Source organism: Trachymyrmex septentrionalis, unplaced genomic scaffold (assembly GCF_001594115.1).
Source record: "Trachymyrmex septentrionalis isolate Tsep2-gDNA-1 unplaced genomic scaffold, Tsep1.0 scaffold14, whole genome shotgun sequence".
Lineage (NCBI taxonomy): Eukaryota > Metazoa > Arthropoda > Insecta > Hymenoptera > Formicidae > Trachymyrmex > Trachymyrmex septentrionalis.
Window position 1 is genome coordinate 2,487,091 of NW_017304543.1, and position 13,835 is coordinate 2,500,925.

The 13,835-nt window shown below is 35.6% G+C and overlaps 1 protein-coding gene across 2 annotated transcripts in view; it reads left to right on the plus strand.

Annotated features, from left to right (window-relative positions):
- Nucleotides 1–13,734, plus strand: part of LOC108745646 — a 40,009-nt gene extending 26,275 nt beyond the window's left edge. Inside the window, exons 3-8 of one of the 2 annotated variants that reach the window (XM_018481940.1) lie at nucleotides 2,532–3,188; nucleotides 4,958–5,129; nucleotides 7,568–7,629; nucleotides 12,482–12,614; nucleotides 12,772–12,883; nucleotides 13,028–13,126. In XM_018481940.1, coding sequence (XP_018337442.1) covers nucleotides 2,532–3,188; nucleotides 4,958–5,129; nucleotides 7,568–7,629; nucleotides 12,482–12,614; nucleotides 12,772–12,883; nucleotides 13,028–13,126 — 1,235 coding nt within the window. Of the gene's footprint in view, nucleotides 1–2,531; nucleotides 3,189–4,957; nucleotides 5,130–7,567; nucleotides 7,630–12,481; nucleotides 12,615–12,771; nucleotides 12,884–13,027 lie in introns of both variants that reach the window. The other variant, XM_018481941.1, reaches the window with a different exon arrangement.
- The last annotated feature ends 101 nt before the right edge of the window (nucleotides 13,735–13,835 follow it).

The following is a 13,835-nucleotide window of genomic DNA, read 5'->3' on the forward strand; positions in this document are numbered from 1 at the left end:
TTATTGTCTGCACTAAACACATGCGGAACCCAACGATACGCTTTCTGGATTAGTCCTAGCTTTTATAACCGTACCGAAACAGTTTGCTACGTCACTTCAAGAGCTTGTGCGAGTTCTGACTGCGTTTGATATATGAATTTTCATTCATTAGATCTTCTTTGGTTTTCAAATTTTTTCAGCTATTCAGAATGAACTTCATCCGACAAATAGAAATTTCCTTTGCAAAATTATATAAAACATACGAAACCGCATCTTCTCCGAAGACCGAGCATATCAAATTTGTTGCTTCGGTGGCATTTTTTTTTTATTTCAAACGCGAACGATATACAGTGACGAAGATGCTTTTTCTGAAACGACATTTCGTTCCGCACAAACTTCATTTATTTTTTGAAGTTATGTGAACTATATAATTGAATGTTAATGTCCTTAGGTTGGTCTTGAATATCCCAACAGGGTCGGAATTTAACAATTTATATTAATGTTATAGTTTTATTCTAAGGCAGGGCTGATTAATTTGTACATCTTTGCACACAGAAACAATATAGCAGATTTTATTTAATTGCCATAATATGTATTGTATATATAATATATATTTTTTTAGCAATTCTTTTCGTACATTTTAATGATAATTCTGTTAAATTGATATGTGCTCTATATAGTATATATAATCTATATATATGTATATATATATTTTTTTTTGTTAAAAATTAAGCTACATAAGATCTAAAAGCAACTTCGTTATAGGATGTTTAAACTGGTTGCTAAAATGTTAAAACTTTTTGCAGTATTGACCGTTTAAGCGTTCTACGTAATTATTTTGATGTTTCAACAAAATTATTTTTAGATCTATATCTTGCTTTTTTAAATACTTCAGCAAAACTGCTCTTTTTTTTTATATATATATATTAAAACATCAACAATATTCATTCTGTTGTCATTCAATAGTCAATATTTATGTAATGATTATTAAGAATGAAAGTCGAAATTAGCAACTCTTGTTTATCATAAATATTACTTCATATTATTGCACATTTCATGTGAAATTTTTTAATGAAACTGATGACTTTTATATAATGAATTGCAGTAATCTTATTTAACATAAATTTTATTTTATTAAAATTAGCAAATACAACATGCTTTTCTCAATATGTTATGTAAACGCGTTTATACTCTCACTATAAAATCTGAATTTCTGGAAGAGAGCGATGAATTTCTAGAAGACACTTTCGAATGAAATGATACATGAAGAAGAGTTTCATATTACAACTAGTTCAATATTATGACAGTTGCGACGCGGCGACGGCGACGTGTGATCGTGTATCATCATGAAGCAACATATTTACTAATCGTCTCATGTACCATTTTTCACTGCATTTTCTAATGCCTTATACAACATTTCTATGTCTTATTTCACCCCACTTGAAGAAAAATTGAGAAATAACCACCAACATAGATCACTAACAGTCATCCCAATTTTTCTTAGACGAAAAGTTCGCTTTGGTACGCTCTTTGTCAGCAAGCCATTGAACGGGTCGGTAATTGTTGTAGAATCCATTTTTCGTCACACATTACATACACAATCTCGTTGAAAAAAAAAAAAGAATCCCTTTTATCTACGAGAAGTCGATAAAAGAATTGTAAACTTCCAATCGACACGCTATATTTTTTTGCTATATTTTTTTAGTTTATGGGAGAGCCCATTTGTCTAACTTTTCCATTTTCTCAATGACTCGCACGTGATGAGACGGTTAATGCACGTTTAGTTTTTCTACGATATCTCAGTTTGGCGTGTATCGACTATTCCACTGAAGTCCACGATTCATTGCTGTCAGTAACTTCTTGGAACTGATTCGCTTTCAAGGCTCATATCTTTCGATTGAAATTTTTCAAACCAATACATGTGTTACTCATTCGTTAACTGTCTTTTGCGAACCGCATTGATGTTGCATATTCAGTATGATGGAATTAGATAAGTGTCATGTTGTGTATGATATGACAGTAGGACCAATAAAAAATCGACCCCGAAATGCACGACCAATAAAAATCAATAAAAGATTGATTTTTCAAACACAAGCGTCATTATTTTGCGCATTTTTGAGAATACAACGCTTTATCTATTTCTATAATCATAATATCGTATTCAAGCTGAATTTAATGTAAGAAAAATTATATTTTTTTTTATTATTTCTCTCTACCTCTGATATATTTTTATTGTTTCTCTCTCTCTCTCTCTCTCTCTCTCTCTCTCTCTTGCGCGCACTTACTTTCTTTCTAAAAAAAGAATCAAAAGCATGCAAAACTATTGTAATACTATTATAATACGATGATAAAGCGACAGCCAGCGATCGAATCGAAAGGAGCGCACTTTACGTTGAAAAGCGAATCCAGCCGCGGCCCAACAGCCGTCCCATCCTGCCTGTCATCAGGCCTGATGGGCCCGGTGGGGCCTGGTGGGGTTCGCTAGATCCCGAAGTCTTCACCCGAGATAAAACACATTATAAACGGCCGCCCGGACGGGTATCTGGTTTCAGGGAAGCAGTGGCACGTGCGCCAGAGTTCGGGCCCAGGTGGTGTCGCCCGCGCTGCCGAGGAAACGCAAGAAAGAGAGGTCAACGATTGGGGATGCCACGAGGCGAGCGAGATATCAGTCGAGGAGATAGCGAGGTGCAACAAAGCTCTCTACGACGACAGCGTGGTCGTGGCCAGTGGCCACTGTCATTTGCCTTACCTCTGTCGTCATTATCTTCGTAGTCATCGTCATTCATTATTGCGTCAACGATACCACCATCGAAGGGACATCGATGACGTGGGTAACGACGGCGATTGCAACGATAGCAGCGACGACGATAGCAGCGATGACGAGGCCGTCGAGAACGACAAGAATGACGACGATGACGATGACGATAACGACGAAGAGGAGGAGAACGACAAGATGTGCCTCGATCGTCTCCATCCTCGTCTTCATCAATTCTACGATCGGCGGTCTCGCGGAAGCGGTGACGTTGACGCCGAAGTCGGGGTCCATCGAACCGAGACGACTACCGTCCATCCTCTCGCACGAACCTCGCCTATCGCGACCACCGCCGTCGCTAACCCCTCTGTCGTCACTGCCATGGCGAGAGGATGCAAAATTCCGTCTTACCTCACGACTATACTACTTCTTTCCTACATTCTCTTCGGTATAGCAGGTTGGTATCAGCACCCATTGTACTCGACTCGTTGTACTGTATCGTTTAGCAGCGGTTAAAGGAACGAATTAAATTTTACTTAGTATCCTTAAATTGTGTTTATACTACTCCTTATTTGCATTTATAAGCCACGTTACAATTTGGCGGTCGCTATATTATTGGGAACAACGAACAAGAGAAGAAAGAGAAACGCCCATGGAAATGGCGTGTACTTAAGGAGGATAAATTATCGTTTCGTATTACACGGTGAATCAGTCGCCCGTGTTGCGTTCTTCACCACTTGTTACGCTCGTTGCGCCACAATCTTACAATCTGTCGTTTTTTTCTCTCCTTTTTTTTTCCTTTTTTTCTTTTTTTTTTTTCGTTATTTGCGGACAAGGCAGACAAAAGTGCTGCCGTACAGAATATTTCCGTGCCGAACGGAGCCTTCGCCCTCGCGACAAAGCGCTCATTTTATGCGCGACTTATGCCAGACGATACGAGGAAATGTGTGTAATGTAATAGTACTCGCGCGTCACGTTGCACCTGGTCCCGACGTAAAACCGTCGAGATAATCGACGTAGAGTATCGTTATCCGTTTCCCTGTCCCTCACGCCTCTCTCGCGTCGCGCCGCAATTACAAAGGCAAACTTTTGGCGTACGCCTGTCAAACACGCTTATCTACCCCGCTTACATCTGCATTCGGTCCCTATCTCTTAATGTTGCTCTTTAATGTAAAGATGAAACGACTACGACAAATCTGAATTTTCAATCGTAAAACTCAAAGATTACTTTTAGCTGTGAAATGTTTACTACGGGTAAAGTCGAAATGATAAGAACGATAGAAAGAGAAAGAGAGACAGAGGAGCGCACGCGGGTTTCTCGTAAGGAAAAGATAAAACGCGCCGCGGCTGCTCGATAAACTGGAGCGTACGGAGCGTGAAGCGTTGTTGGGGTATGGAAACGGCAGATTGTAAAATTACAACAGGTGACGGACAGCAGCCACGCGCGGGACAGATGCAACCATCACCGCCTTAGCTGTACTTTGCAGCTTTGTGTACAGTCTCGCGCCTGCGAGATGCACGCGCTCTCATCCCCCTCCGCCCTCCCCCACCTCGCTTCACCACACCTCACCTTACCTTACCGCACCTCACCTCACCTCACCTCACCCCACCTCACCTCACCTCACCTCACCCCACCTCACCTCACCTCATCTCACTTCGTCTCACTTCACCTCATCTCACCTCTCCTCTCCTCTCCTCTCCTCTCCTCTCCTCTCCTTTCCTCTCCTCTCTCGCTTTTTCGCTAGGGTGGCCACCGCCGCCAATGCCGCGTGCGTAGATATTTGGAAAAAAGCGAGGGTGTGAGTAGAAGAACGAGGAAGAAGCACGACCCTATCCATTGTGTTCAACGAACCTGGAAAAACCGAAAAATTCCTGAAGCCTTAATAGCTTATCCGGTTATTCACTCGCGTACTCCCTCATCTCAATAATGGGAGCAAATGCTCCTATAGGATCACCAGTCGTTAAATTATCTCCGATATAACCGATTATCTACATGGGACGCGAAATTTGTCCATAGTAATAATAATATTAATGGGAAAAATGAGAGAACTGTAATATAATATACTTTTGAAATGGGCGAATATAAAATTGTTATCTTCTAATGGAATTCTTGGAATCCTCTCTGGTGAAATTGATTTATTGCCATGCACGAAAGAAAAAGAAAAGCGATACGCATGACAATGTAATGTAAAAGGATCTAACGATTGTTGTATGTTTTATTGGCAGACGCTTGCTCGTCACGTTCAACGCCAAAACCAAGGCCGCCGACGCCAACGGATCGGCCGAATATCACATTCCACATGTACACGTGTCCACAGGATTACGCAGATTGGTATTGTTTGAATGGCGCCACGTGTTTCACCGTAAAAATTGTCGACTCTCTCTTATACAACTGTCTGTAAGTATCAGTCTATCTTTTTTCTGAAACTACAGCGCGCGCCAATACCGGTAATCGTCGACTCTGACAATGAACTCCGGTGAAAATTCCATCCATGGATTTTCCATGAGTTGAAATTTTCGCGGGCTATGGCACGACAATCGGAATCCTGGAAAATGTCTTGCCATTTATGCGAGAGCACGTACAGGAGTATTGTCACTCCGCTCTCCATCGGACGCCTTACTGTGCGACTCGAACAATCGTGATGATTCCGGACGAAAGAACCACCCAGAAGAAAAGACGGCACTATTCGCATTATACCCCTTAATCTGTGACTACGCGACCTCGGCACGTACAGCACCGAAATTCCTGTCGATTCGTGTTTCGCTGACATTTTTCTCAAACTGCCAGCATTTTTTCACTAGCTCTCTATTCACGTTTTCTCTGGATTTTTTTCTCTTTTCCACGAATACGATAATTATTGTTTAATAACGATTCGATGCATTTGCAAGATTTAATGCTGGAAGCATAAGCGTCGAGCGAAGTTGAATTTAAATATCGCGAGAGGGAAAAAAAAGATCTATTGAATAATCGGATTAACATCGGAATAGCATCGAGGAGTGCAGAGCACATCGTGTTCACTCAACCTTACTATTTCCCACGGTGTTTGCTTTGTCGACCGCGATCTGCCGTTTGAATCGAATCGTTCGTCTCTCATCTCGCGCTTGTCGCGTTCAATTTGAATTAATCTAACAGTCACATTTTCTCGTGAATTTTAAAGTATCGTGTACCGGATTTTGTCAAGTGCAATCTAGCAATAAAACAAGCCCGTAACCCACGAACGATGACTTATGATTAATGACGGATTGTGATATAACAATTGTTTAGATTCATATAACGCTCGCGAATACTCAATAAGAACTTCTACGCGGCGTTAAGTAATTACAGTTGACTGCTTACAAAAATGAAAATTGAATAAAAGCAAAAAGAAATTTATATTGCAAGGTATATTGCTTGATATGATCTCGGCAAAATCGAAATTGAGAACAAGAGAGATAATTATCAGATTTTTTATTTTTTTTTATTTTAGTTGTATTGTTGTGTGAATACGCTTCGTATGAACTTCATCGCATACACAAAGTTAATATTACAATGTGTTACTTATTGTTAGAAAAAAATTGTGCAGATTAATTGTAGATTTATTGCATTTGGCATAAGTTTAACAATGCAACAAAATAAAATTTATTTTCGGCATTATGTTTTACTGTTATTATAAGGATGATATCGCAAACAAATAAAAAAGAAATATGCGATGTATATGGTTGAGTATAGAGATGCTGTAAACTGGAGCATAAACATTTAGCTGCGTTAATTTTAGTTTAAAGTGCATTTTTTCGCAAAAAATTTCTCCGTCGACAATGTTCTGGAAAACTAATTAAAATTAATGATTACACCAAGATAGTGATGGAAAATAATGTACATCAAATAATTTGAAACTAAATATGTAAAAGAATATATTTTAAATATTATTAAAAAATTTGACCGTTAAACGTGAGCGGAGAATATTGAAGTTAAAAAATGATATAGAATTATGTTACAGAAATTTTTAAATATTTACCATTATTCGGGATACGATTATATTTATTTACTCAAAGCACAATCTTAAATATAATACTGATATATAAATATTCATAATTTTCTATTAATTTTATTCAATCAATTGTACTGTTTAGCGAAGTTATGAATGAATACTATTTAGCAATTGATTGTGTAAATTTTTTTAATTATTACATAATCACACGCTTGGTAAATCATCTCAATTAATGATTCTTTTAACATTTTATAATTACGTCTAATTTACGTCTAATTAAGTCCAATTAAATTTTCACTAATTGACTTTTCGATATGAATACATTTATCTGATTAATAACGGCGGCAAAAACAATTAGGGCTTAAAAAGCATTCTGTGTTATCTGCCTATTAAAGTAAACGTCCCAGTGAGCAGACATGTATCTATGTCCGGACACTTACACAAAATCTATTATTATTAATCTCAAATATTTTTTAAAATATAATATTATAATTTAATTGTAATTTTTAAATATAACTAAATTATAATATTATAATAAAAAGAGCATTTGAGATTAATAATAATAAATTAAAGAGTTTTTGCAATATCATTTATCCAAATAGACGCTAAGATCAGATTATCTTTTTCTTAACAATTATTTGAGAAAAGGATAACGTGACTTTAGTACTGTATCTGGATTCACGTTATTGCAAAAATTCCTTATTATAGTATGTAAGGACTCCTTATTAAGTGTCCGGATATAGTTACATGTCCGGTCATTGGGACGTTTATCTTATTCAAATTACAAAAAGAAAAGCATATGAATCATCCATTTGTGATATTTCGATAACTTTAATTAATATAGTTACCTGTAATGTTTGCTTCGCAGATGCGCCCATGGATATATCGGACAAAGATGCGAGTTTAAAGATTTAGATGGTTCCTATTTACGTAAGTAGATTTGCCGTTCTCGAAAGATTTTGTTGATAACTTTGGCAACACGATACGGAAACAGTTTTTGAAAGTACTTTGACAGTGAAATGACCATAGAAATCAAATTTTGCTGTGAGTTTTTGGTCAAAAGTGAAATAATGTGTATAATACATATAAAAAAGATAAAATTAACTTAATTTATGTGAATGAAATTTGGAGTGTTTGTGGAGCGAAAATTCAATGTAAGTTCATATAACAGACAATCGATTGTTCATACATGTGAAAATTTCCCATGTATGTCCAGGCATTTTAAACGAAAATCTAAAAATGTGAATAAAATTCCTGGACTACTAACGATTAAAAAAAAATAATTCATTGAGATCGTGTACCTGCGGGTACATCGCTACCGATCTCAACGAATTAATTTTTTTTAATCATCAGTAGTCTTAAGAATTACACCAGCATTTTTAGGTTCCGGACGCAGGGATTAAAAAAAAATAATTTATTGAGATCGGTAGCTCAAGTTTAGCACGTCCAAATCTATAAAGATTTTATAAGATTAATCTAACCGATTTTATACATTTTCATCACAGCAAATTTTGGCCATAAACTGCCACCGTTTTTTCCTATGTACGTGATCATAAATGTGATTTTGAATTACCATTCATGCCGGTTGCGTTTTAGTGATCGAAATTCGCCCATCCCCACCCCGTCTTGTGTAATGCTCCACCTTTCTGATCCCTATAATTGTGATAATACATGATGATGATGTGCATCTTGTCTGAAACAGTGTCTACAGTAAGTATTACATAATTTTTAAACGCATATTTCGTAAGAATTTTTTATTTTTACTATAATGTTATAATAGTTTGTAGGATTCTTTATTCCGGGTATTACCATATTCTGTTATTATGCATTTTCTTTTATTTGTCGACATTTTACACGAAAATCACGTCGGCTTGCAATCTAGATTTTTATTCTTTGGTCTTTTCTGAAGAAACAGAGGTTGCTGAGCGTATGCTCTCGGAAGATGATATTCCCTATTGAAAACAAATAGCATATGTTAAAGGAAATGCTTCAACAACAAAAAGAAAAGCAGAAACATCATGAGATATTTTAGAGCAACAACAATGATATGTTATATTTAACTATTATATAAATAACATATTCGGTTATCTATGGATAGCAAAAAATCGGATACTGAATATTCGACACATCCCTAATATTTGTTTTCTTTCTCTAGTGTATTTATTTTTGCTTACAACATATTTATTTTTATAAATAAATTTATTTTTATGTACAACAGAATGGTGATAACCGCAATGATGTAGAAAGTGGCGATGGTCAAGGTAGCAGTAGTCAAGATGGCGGTGGTCTAGGTCGTGGTGGCGATAGTCGTGATGGTAGTTATTATAATGGTTATCATGGTGGGGTAGAAGGAGTTGGCCAAATCTTGAGACGAAGATCGAAGCCGAACATCACGATTATTAAAAATTATTAATTTTGTATAAAGTAAATATGCTGTTCTTCTAAGATATAATGCAATAAAAATGTTTTATAATGAAGTGAAAATATTCTGGAAAATCTTATTAATCATATCTTAAATTATTAGCGTCTCAGATTGATTGTTTGTAAGTCCGAATATTTCGGCGCAGTCACATCTGACAAGGAGAGACTCACAAGTATTTCGGATTTTGATCAGCTTTGCATGGCTATTCTGGAGCACCAAAAAATAATCCCTGTAAAGCAGTAGGTTGCACCTCTGCGTATTTTTTGAGAAAATCGTGATTTTAGGTCACAACGACGAATCGCTTTCAAACCTGAGCGAATCGATAGATATTTTAGAAATAAGTTTTGCGCTTTTTTGAATGTTAATAACGTGTGTTTAATGGAAGTACGATTAGTAAGAGTGGTTGTAGCATAACACCAATGTTTATTGGGTGCGCATGCATGTAGAAAGACAATATGCTTCGCATGCTTCTATGACAACTATCATCCATCATTGTTTTGTCAGAGAGCATTGTGAATAAATAACGAGAAATAAAAAAACCGTACATTAAAAATTAATTTTCCTTACACACACACACACACACACACACACACAAATTATTCGTTTTTAATAAAGGTATAGTCAATGCATTACTTCTTAATTTATATTCTATAAATATAAAAATAAATTTATGTAATACAATTTCAAAAACATCATATTTTTTAATGTTTTTCTCATGCACTAATAATGATAATTCATTTCCGCCTATCTACCTCAATTTTCGAAATTTTATCGTGAGATCTTGGTGATATTTTTTCAGTAGAATCTTCTTAGTTATTAACTTCTAATCTTCAAAAAAATTCCAATAAACGTTCTCGACTATAAGTTCGAAATCGAGCTTCGGAATCGTGAATTAATATTGGCACCTTTATGAAGATTTCTTTGTCCATTACAGAAAGTTGGAGCATTACGTTTCTAACAGTGAAGTAGGATAAACAAGTTTACACGGGTTAGAATGTTCTTTGTGCATTAACAACAGTAGAAAGGAAAGTGTATGAAAAACAAAAATTATTGGCGAATGCAATAAATTATTAATAATGAAATAAGTATCTTTATTAAGAATTGATAAAAAACATCGCATTGCACGTTACTTTCAATTTATATTGGTAAGCTTCACAATTGCACGTTATATTCATTTTAAATTGATAAGAAGCACCACTTTTGCACGTTATTTCTATTGAAAAGTTGACGGTATCAACCTACTGTACAATTCATAATCAATGCTGCATATGCTACTGGTCTATTGCACATAGGAGTACATCTATTTCCTACATAGCGTTGGATTAATAAGACGCATTATAATTACTTTTTTCACGTTAACAACGCAAACAAAATAATACGTCAGTAAATCTATTTTCTGCATAGCATCGCATTAATAAGACGCAACATCTTAGTAATACATTATTCAACATTGAACTGGAATTAGCTGTTCTACGTTGAAAATGAAATGAATAAAATTTTATAATAATTTCTTTATTTATGCTTTGTTTTTAATTGTCCAAAATATTTCTTACATTCTTTTATATATCTTCGAAAGTATTTGACTGATTTTAGTAATTTAACAAAGTCACTATTGCAATTGGTACTATTATTATTAATATTATTATTTAAAAAACTTATTTCAATAGTCATTACTGTACTGTGATGAATTGTGTTGTATTTGCCTTCATCATTATTTCGCGCAGGCAACGCGTATGAGACGAATACATACAGAAAACACGTATATAGAGACGATTTCATTCATATCTGAAAAATTATTTTTTGGAACGTAATTTTAATACACATTGTTATTTTCAGCGTAAATTCTTCAATTTTTGACATATAAAAATTAAAAAATTTTTGAAAATAGGGTAGGGGTGGGGTATACAATAAATAAATAATTTTAAAAAATTTGTTTTTATTACAGTTATAAAAGTACTTTTGAAGTCATTCAATTTTCATTCTGGAAAATTTTTTCAATCTCTTATAATTTCAAAGATATTCGCTTCGAAAGAAAAAGATCGTTTTTTTTTTTTTTTTTCAAGGGATGTTTTCACCCTTTTAAAGTGCGACTCAGCCGATATTTAAAAAAGATACATCTCTTTTCTTATCTCTTATCTCTTATTCTTATCTATAGAACAACATACTAAAAGCTCATTTAAATCGGAGGATCATTGATTGTGTTTCCTTGTAGATAATATTAAATAAAAATTTTCGTTATATATGTGTGTATTTTACTTATAAAAATGGTCAAGTAACACGAATAAAATCATTTTCTTATTTATACGACAAATATGTGTTGAACGTATATGAGGATCATTTGTCATCCGCGCTCGATTTTGAACCCGTTGTTCAACGAGAAAATGACGCTCACTGTCACCTTTACGGGCACCTTTCTCCACCCTACAATTTTTTGTAAGGAGTAGAACGACACGCCTGTACTTATTTGTTACTACTTACTACTGGAGTTCCAGACAACGTCTGAAAGTGTAAGGAATAAGAATAAGAAATAAATAGGAATATATAATCAGAAGTCAATCTCTCATTTTCTAGTACACAGTAGTGTTGCAGTCGTAGGGAGTTTTTCCTATCCGTAATAATTTAATAGCAAAAATCACGTAAAGAAGATTTGGCTAAATTTCATAAAATGTAGGCATTTTGATAATTAACAAGTACAATTTTTGCGTACGGCAATATAAATGATGTCTTTTGGCGCGCTGCGCATGGCGTGTGTGCATTACACATTATATGTGGGCCTTAGACATTATATAAGCACTTTTTAAATTTTGGTTCCGGACACAAGGACAAGCGTAGGAAATTTGCGAGCGCACGTACGGCCGATCGAGCGGGCGTTTGCCATTATTCGGAGCGCTTCCGGGTACACGATCTCAACGAATTATTTTTTTTAATCATCAGTAGTTTCGGACATTTTATTCGCACTTTTAGATTTGAAACTTTTGTTTGAAACATACATGGAAAATTTTCGGTCACATGTATGTATGAATCTTTAATGTCTGTTATTTCAATGTGGGTACTGTGGGTTTATATTTAATTTTCGCTCCACGAATGCTCCGAATTTCAATCACATATTAATATCATTAATTCAATTTATTGTATATTACTGACAAATTCTAGACAAAAATATCACACTTTTCATTATATTTAACATTTGTAATTTGAAAACTAAAATCTTTCACGCTCTGGAATTTTCTTTTTTGTTACCAAAATATAAATAAAGTAAATAGAATTATTAAATCGCATATAGATATTGAAGTATCGTATTTTATTTCTCTTCCGAATATATTATTTAACAAAGTGGAAATAAAAATGACTTTTTTATAGCTTCACGGCAACGAGTAATGTTGGAGACAGCCAGCATCGCCGGCGGTGCCACAATAGCAGTATTCCTTGTCGTTATCATTTGTATAGCGGCTTATATCCATTGTAAGCGAAAACAGAAGGAATTACGGTCGAGGTAATTAATAGTTTATTATTTATTTTTTCTCGTTATTTTAGTTATAACAGAACTCGATCACAACTTCTGACTTCTCGAAGGAATTCACAACTCTTATTGTGATACAGATTCAGATTCACAATAAATATTACATTCGGCTTTTTTCTTTTCATTGCAGCAATAACTGCGTCGATACGGTGGATGGTCCTGGCCGAGATCCGGAGCTGAGGCCGTTTAGCAACCGCAGCCGCTCTCTTATGATCTTCATGGCCAAGAATTCTAACAACTCGGTAAGATAAAGCTTGTATGTGTGTGTGTGTGTGTCACGTAGCTCTATCTAAATATTAATGTTGGCTAGATACGAAATGCAGATTCCGATAATTTGCGACAATCAATAATAATAATAATACATCATTCGAACTATCTTTTCTTAGGCGACGATAGAACAAACGAGAATGCCCAACTGGAATTGTCCAGAAACGGAATCGATGAGGATGGCATCCATCAGCGAGAATAAGTCCTCAAGCCAATAGCGAACTACGTGACGCGTCGTCCATATACAACGTTTTGCCGCGAGGATTCGTTATCGGCGATACTCGAGACGTACAAAAGATCGTCGAATAAACTACTCGATTAGTTGAAGGTAGTTTGAAATATCTCGAGACAGCAGCGGCCTTTAGTAGCCTTTATTAGCAAATGTATTGGAAATAATCCCACTATTTGATTCAGCGAGTGATTAACCATCCTAATGCAATGCTGAAAAAAACGAACACAAATCAAGTACGATTTCTAAGCTGATGACATTGGCTTTCCGATTATTATATCGTAATATCAAGACATTCCCCGTATTGTCGCACTCATGTCCTCCGTTTGATCGAAGGGGCGTTTAATGCTCGTCGATTATTGTGTATTCCTTCTAACGAACATCTCGATGGACGATTCACGAAGAATCTTACGTCCAAAAGTTTAAAAGTGGAACAGGACTTCGCATGAATAACGTGACGTTCGAGGACGAAACATTTCCTTAGATTCTTCTGTGAAAGTGACAGATTCGCGACCTTGAAACATTGAATGTTGGTTTTTATGTAAACGTTTGTATAGTATCGCGTCTTATTGTCATCACTCATCAACGAATAAAAAAGAAAGAAGAACAATACACGCATCTCTCTCACACACACACACACACACACACACATACACACACGCACGCGCGCGCACGCATACACACACACACACAGAGTT